The 7,851-nt window shown below is 37.4% G+C and overlaps 1 protein-coding gene across 1 annotated transcript; it reads right to left on the bottom strand.

The window, feature by feature from the left end:
* Nucleotides 1-5,064: 5,064 nt before the first annotated feature.
* TWISTNB (TWIST neighbor) lies at nucleotides 5,065-7,081 on the bottom strand (the record flags this gene model as incomplete). Its single annotated transcript, XM_009576075.1, has 2 exons — nucleotides 5,065-5,461; nucleotides 6,873-7,081. Coding segments are annotated over 2 exons (606 nt in total), but the record flags the coding sequence as incomplete, so codon positions are not given.
* Nucleotides 7,082-7,851: the final 770 nt, after the last annotated feature.

Raw genomic sequence — 7,851 nt, 5'->3', positions numbered from 1 at the left:
CTGCTCTTGAATGGGGCATCGTATTTCAGGTGTAGTAAGAATATTCTTAGAGAAGTTCCCATACACTAAAGGCACCAGTGAAAGAAAGCATAAAGGAGAAGGAGCACAGGGGATGAGGAGCAAGGAAGCTTTGAAGTGCAATAGTCAGTCATATCTTGCATTAATAAGTATTATATAGCTTCAGAGACCAAAGGTCAGAGCTCAACCTTCTAGTCATATGAAATACACGAAAATAATCCATAGAAGAGGAAGGTATTGATAATGAGTCTTGTACCAAAATTCTTTCCTCTATTCAAAAGGTTTCTTTGCTATGTACTAAGAACCGCTGCATGTCACTCACCTTCTGTACAGAAAGTTCATTTTAGCTGTTTCTGTAGATAGATTTCTCGAAGTCTTTGTCGAGTTGAACTGTCTCTGACCAAAACAGAAATGTTCCAGCAGCGATAATACACATAGACGTATCAGTCTGGGAAATGGGAGGAGATCATCTATGTATTCAATGTCTCAGAGCGGGGGTCCTTGAAGGAGGAAAACTAAGGCTCATTCCCTCGTACCTATCTCTACTCTTTGCCTGGGACAGTTGGCTTCAGGGGAACTTGAAGCCATTGCCAGGCTGCAATTGCTCCTAGTTGCTTAACATCAGGTCAATTGGGTGGCTTGCTACAAGACTTACAGCTGAATTTAACCCAGTTTTAACTTAGTTATGTGTAAAGTCATGATAAAGGACGCAAAAATCATGATCTGTGTCTGTAGAAAACTTACCTACTGACAATGTTGGAGAAGTGCAAAGCTTGATTTTCAGTCTTATTTTTGTTCACATGAATCCAGAAGACAAAGTATCCTCTCCCTATAAACAGACTAAGTCTACTGGATACTGAAGTTCTTCAGGCTTTATTGAAATTACAGAATTTCTGAAAGCTAAATAGCAGAATAGAATCAACATTATTGTAAGAAAAATAGATGCCTTATTAGAATGAAACTATTTCAGTCCTTTCATAGCCAACCCTAATGATCCTGAGCGTATCAAATCACATAACCTTTTCATAGGTATATGGAAAAAATACAGCTTTAACAGTCTGGGTACGTAACTACCCCCTTGCTTTTTACAGCAAAGATCTGTACTGTCTGAGGGCTACCAAAGGGTGGGATGCTTCCAAAGACAAACTGTTTATTCAGAGGCAGATTCAACCAAGGCTCACGTTTTCCAAAAAGCAGCTAGCCTACCTAGGCCCTTTTAAAAATCCTTTCCCGAGAGCTCATCCACTGGGTGTTTGGGCTGCATATTTTAAGCAGCAGAAAACTGCCAAGTCAAAAGCACAGGATTTGTTTCTAAGAGAAGCAAGAAAAAGACAAAGAGCAAAAGTTAACACTGCAGATCATTGCAAGTTTCAGAGAGCACAAAACAATTGTTTTAAAGAGAGCTAAAAATACTTTCTTCGAAGAGCGCTTGCTCTTCTGCCAAAGGCATGCAATACACTGAGAAACATGTTTGCAGAATCAAAATATTTATACTACTACAAAGAAGCAGTCCCTGCTTTAGAAACTTATTATAGCTGGTTAAGTTGGAACTACATTTTTCATAATACAGACAAAAGATTATTGACCACAGACAGAAGTGAATATTGGCTTTGTGGCCAACTTAATGTTAAAACAGGAAAAAAACAGCGTATGTTTTCTCTAGATCACCCGATAGTTACCTTGGTGTAACTGTCAATACAGTTGTGGAACAAAATACAATTCTACCTTCTAACCTTCTCTTTGCTATGTGACAGAAATGAGTTGTATTAGAATGCACTCTGAAAAAAAGGAACAGAAGGACTGTGCAAACAAATACGAAGTCACCTGGCCTCACTGGAAGCTTTACAAATGGTTGTTCTTGATACTCAAAAATCTTGGCTCAACTCAAAATTCAATACAACTCTTCCTCTCTAGTCCAAGGGAACACAGAAAGCTAAACATTTATAATGATCAAATTTCAGAGAAACTTTTACGGAAAGTGTCACGTTCAGCTTCTTTCCTTTGTTAATTTCAAGCATCGGAAAATCTTAGTTTTTTTTAAGGGGAAAAAACCAAAGAGAAGTGATTTGAAGTCATGAATAGAGTGACAATTCACTTTTGAAAATCCAAGTTTTCTTGCCATATTTAGCTAATGCCAAAACAGTGTCTACAGCAACATTAACAGTGCAGCTGTGAGGCTGCCAATAGTGGCTCCAACTGTGAAAAGCACTTTTTTTTTCTTTTTTCTTTTTTTAAGTCTTTTCTTCACTTTTCCCCTTCCAAAGACACAAAACAGCAGAAAACAGTCAACTGCTTTGTACAACTGTCAGGCAAAGGAATCTAAAATTTTATTTTGAACCGCAGTTGTTATTTGCATATTAACCTAGCAAGAATTTAATATAAAATGTTATAGTATTTGCAACATTGGAGCAACAACTTTTTCAGCAATCATGAATTGCCACCTCCTGCATTTAATTTATTTTTTAATCGCTCCCTTCTGTTGCAAGCCAAGAAAGAAAACCAAAAAATGATATAAGAGGGTGCTGGCCAAGCTTGTGTGCCAAAAAACTCCTGCCTTTAAATAAGGCCCAAAACTGAGACAGATTACATTAGGCTTTCAGAAAAGTTGCTTAATACCCTCAGAAAGCCAGTCTGTATAGCTTGTTAAATTACAGTAAGCAATTCTCTTTCAGTAAGAGAATGGTAAAGCAGCAGAAGTGGAAAAAGAGCATTCAAAGTGCTGAAAGCATTTATACTGTCTATGTTACTTGATTCATTAATTGCAACTTCAGTTCTTCCACCCTGAACGTCTCCCTTCCCTCCACACCGATGAAAAGCTGGAACAGAGCAAGACAAACTCTTGGTGCTACAAGCTGGTTCTATGAACTGGTGGGGCTTGGCTCATGCTGCAGTCACCAAGAGCGGGTCTGCTGCAGATGTGTTTTCCTTCCCTAAAAGGGAAAGTGAGCTATAATGATTATTAAGGACTAACAGATGAAGTCATATGACTCTCTCAGTCTTTGGTTCATCTGCATCAGCAAGTGCCTCCATCCTTTTATTCCCATAGGCATCAACAAAAAGTATCGGTGCTTGCCATCCTCCTCTCTGATATATCCTCCATACCTACCCATCTAACTTCTTTCCTCTACATCAATCCATTAAAAAAAAAAAAAGGGAGCTAACAGGTAATTTCTGACTGTAAATTATGTGCCAACCTTCAGCCTGTCCTGTGTAGTGAAATTTTAAGCACGTTAGGGTGGGACTTTTTGTGTTACTCTCTGCAACATTTAACACACCAGAATACCACCCTCAGTTGACCTTGTAGTGTGCTGTAACAAACGCATTACAAAAACAGTGACTTCTCAGGTTTTGTGACGGTACAGGAAGAATGGACAGATGAGACAGCGTCCATGAAATTGCATGTAGTTCAAGTGTCAGCACTGTCACGTGTAGAAACGCAACAGGGACAATTCATGTTCATCTCAGGACTGTCCAGAAACTGGCTTGAAGATCAAGTTCGCTGAAGAGCAAGCAAAAGAGGATATACTGAAGTTTCTGCTGCCCTTAAACAGCTATTTAAGCTCACCTTATAGGTCTTCAAAAACTCTTAACTTGGTTCTTTATGGTGTTATAATAACTTTAAAATGCCTATGATGAACTGCCATGCATGTCATCAAGCCTGGAAGACAGAAACTTAGATTTGTCTTGGTAAGTTTTGAGCTTTAAAGATGCATAAAAGACATTAATGTAGCACAAAGTGAGCCCTAAAACAAGTATTGTCACACTTTAAATTCAGAACATGTTCAATGGGTATGTTATTAGACACTGTACATAAATCTAGTAAAGCGAGCTAATAGCATCAGCATAATCACTAGCACAAAATGTTCTGTCACCTAAGAACACACAGATGAACAGCAAGTTTCCCAAAACATGCTGTTTACTTACAGGCTTCCAAAGAGCTGGTTATGTCTCTTGTAATAGGTAAATCAATACCAAAGCAATCATTGCCTCCTACCTTGGTTAAAGACTTAGCCTAGACCATGTCACGCTAATAGCTCTTTTCTATTGTGAGGAGTTCTGGGAAAAGAGCTGCAACCAAAGTAGTGATTTCAAAAAACTATCATACATGTACACCAGGAAAATTAGTTCTTAATAAAGGCACATTTGTTAACGTTTGACTGTCATTTTCCCATTGTAAGAACTTTCCACTAACATTAATTCCAACAGTTTGGAAAATACTGACAGTAGGTACCTGCTATTCTAGAGAGCGGTGTTTGAAAGCTACAACTTGCACAAAAAGTTGGAAGTTGCAGTTTAGCTTTTTTTTTTTTAAAAAAAGAAAACTGTTAAGACAATGAGCTTGATGCATAAAAATGAACTTCATCAAAGTATGTCCCATTACCGACTGCTTTATCAGCCTCTTTCTCAGTTGTATTCTAACCCGTTAAGTGGTACTTCATTATACTAGATTACATTAATCTTCTCCTATCTTCCCTGCTTGCTCTGAATCAACTGATCATACTGTTTTTCCTAGAGTACTGCAAAAGGTGTTTTGAAAGATCTGACACTCAAAGAGTTTGCTTAACCTTTAAGCCAGGCTGCAGAGTTTCATTCACAGGCATTCATGGCCCCTTACTACCAAAAAAAAATCTTGTCAGCCCCTGGGAATTCAGGTGTATTTCCCAGAACCCCAAAGGTAAGCCTAATCTACTCTTATAAAAAGACACTGAGTAGCAAAGACGGAATTAGAGCAACAAAGATCGTAACTAGCTACTGGTTAATGAAGCAGACACAGAAGTGATGCATGTGTTCCTGTAATTACATTCCACTGCTCTTCTGCGCCTTATCTTCCAGTAAATAAAACAGGCAGATACTGTTTCTATCCCATTTCTTCTATCACTTGTTTAAAAACTCCTGCATTTAAAGCTGTTGGTGCACATTTGCACAAAAACATCATCCCACCTAGCAAAGCAGATTGTTTAGTAAAGAAATATACATACACATTTTGAAAATCGGATTTTATTGGAAGCTTATCAAAAATGTCTGAAATCTGATTCTGGAAAGGCTTTAGTCCCTTTTCTTTTTAGCTTTGGGTTCTTGTGACAGCTGAGATAATTCACTTTCTTCAACTTCATCAGAATGCTTTCTTTTCTTTTTCTTTGACTTTTTATGGTCACTTTGGTAACCACTGGAGTCACTGGTAGGCAATACATGTTCCTGTTCTTCTTGCTTATGCTTCTTCTTTTTCTTCTTCTTCTTGTTTTTATCATCACATAATCCATTCACAGCATCAACACTTTGCTCTTCTGCATTTTCCCTCCCAGTGTTATCTGTCTCACCTAGAGGCTCCTCTGTGACATTATCTCTCCCAGAGTCATTCAAGCCATTTTCCTGGTGGTCAAGCTTTTGAATTTCACCTCCATTGGTACTGTCAGTGATGGTCTCAGATTGTTTGGGCCGCATGCTGTAAAGAAATATACAAAATAAGCTGAAGTAGAGACATCTAAGTGCACATTACACAGTGAAATGTCAAAATTTGCTAAAACACTGTATTTACACTAAGTAGATAAAAGATAAGCATTTGCTAAAAACAACAACAGATGGAGAGCGTATTACTCTAGTTACAGAAAATCATAAAGCCAGTTTAATACTTTCAGCTTAATTTCTATTACCTTACTAGGTTCCTTCTCACCACAGAATCAATATTCTCTTTCTAATCTTAGCCTAAATTTCTTCTTTAAAATGCTGTACAGACCATTTCAATATTTCCTCTTTTCTTGTACTCCTTCATCCACTAATTCATAATTACACATTGTGTAGGAAACCTTTTTTTTAAGTTATTCACAAACACGCACAGCCAATGACCTGTTCAATCATACATGAGACACACTGCTGTTTTTACCAAGCAATTGCCTTGCTGAAGTCTATACAGTTAAAACAAAGGTGATGTCAGAAGAGTCAAAAAAACCCAGAAGAAAAACCCCAAACAAAATCCAAAAACCCAGCAGGTACCTTGCAACTGAGAGCACTGGAGAAAATGTCTAGGAAGACAAATATGGAAAAAAGCAGTTAAAAACCATGAGGAGAGATGTCCCCAGAGGCACTGAGGACAAAATCATTAAGTTTCATGGTTAAGTTCACTGAAACAATCCAGAGCATCCTTCCAGATAAAAAAAAGCCCACAAAACAAACAAAAAACAACACCAGAGACCTCCAAAAATGTTATGATTTTGTCAGTAGTGGTCATATTGTACATTTAATTAAAAACATAACCATGTTGGTAGAAAAAATTGCTCAGCAAATGACCATTTTAAAAAAACATCTGAATGAACTCTTTTAAGATTTTTAGCAAGCTGCTCTAAAAATTTGCAGAGGCATAAGTGAAAAGAGGAAGGTGATGCATTTTCTTGTACCATCTTTGAGATCAAGTCTATTCTTAAGTTTCAGCAAGCATTTAAGTCATCCACATACAACTATTTGTGGTTATGTAATGTGTGTGTGTAAACACCAATGTAAACATTGTGTTCAGGAACTGGAGTGTTTTCACTTGAAAAGCCTATGCACATTCATAAACACAGCTACTCTAGACATTTGGGGGTGCTATTTTGAACATGTACTATTTATGCAATCAACAGTTCATAGGTCAGCACATGTAGATTTTTAAAGCTCAAAAAAAATCTACTTTTATTTTTCCAGAGAAAATTTCCATGTGAATCCTTAACACTAGAAAGTTTAGTTTAAGATAACTAATACAGGCTTTATATAGACACGTGTTTGTGTAAAAATAAGAAAGCTTAAAGATGTTAATTCAAATCATTTAGCTTCTAACAAACCCATTAAAACAGTTAAAAATATTCTCTAGTACAGCACAATACCTGCTTTTAGTGAGTCCTCCTCGAATGAAGAACACCCCAGCTGCATCAGAATCCAAGTGCAATACTTGAAATTTCAGTTCATCCCCTATTTTTAACCCCAGCTCTTGCCACTGTACAATCGACATCTGTTCAGGTTTAGGGATAGAAGCATTGAAGCATCCATGTATCAGGCAGCCAATATGACTAGGGGCTACTTTATTAATGACACCCTAAAAAAAAAAAAGAATGTCATATGAAGGTATAGTAAAGCTCATCCTTTAAATGCACACATGATATATATTTAATTTCCTATACGGACACTTTTCCACAACACTTTATATGCACAAGTTACAAAGTCGGTTTATCTAGCAAATAAGCTAACTCTTCTTCACTAAAATCAAAGCTATTCCTATATACTCTTCAAACAATTCCTCCCAAAATAGAAGTAAACCTGTATTTGCAAGACAAAGTCAGTCAAAACATGGGATTTAGCCACAGTGAGTACCTGAATAGGACAGGTAACTCTTTCCTCACACTACAGCCATCAACTTTGCTTTAAAGTCATTTTAAGACAAATTTACTTAAGTGCCTCAAACGGCCTTCATGCTGGCACAGCACTACTTAGCAGCTAAAGATACAGATGACACATAAAAGCCTTTTAAGTACTCCATTCAGTGGGTTTCTGACGCATTTGCATGTCAAACGTTATTCACCTGTGTTTTCCCCAAGGATGAATGAAAGACACTGAGGGTTTTTCCATTCCCTTCTTAGCAAGAGAACATTCTAATTTCTTAATCACGTTTAGAAAGACACAAGCTATGCTGCAAAAGGTATGGCACAACAACGAATGTAAGCCAACTCTCAACTTATTTTTCCCACAAGTACTGACGCAAGGGTGTTAACATGCTTAAAGCTGTTCTGTGAGCCATACATTTCCCTTTACTGAAAGGCAGGCTTCAGCTTGATATACTGCTCTCGTACTCGAAGGAAATAAACTCTT

The sequence above is a fragment of the Fulmarus glacialis genome, unplaced genomic scaffold (assembly GCF_000690835.1).
Source record: "Fulmarus glacialis isolate BGI_N327 unplaced genomic scaffold, ASM69083v1 scaffold6744, whole genome shotgun sequence".
Lineage (NCBI taxonomy): Eukaryota > Metazoa > Chordata > Aves > Procellariiformes > Procellariidae > Fulmarus > Fulmarus glacialis.
Note: the sequence above shows the minus strand (reverse complement) of the source record. Positions and strands in the feature narration are given on the sequence as shown.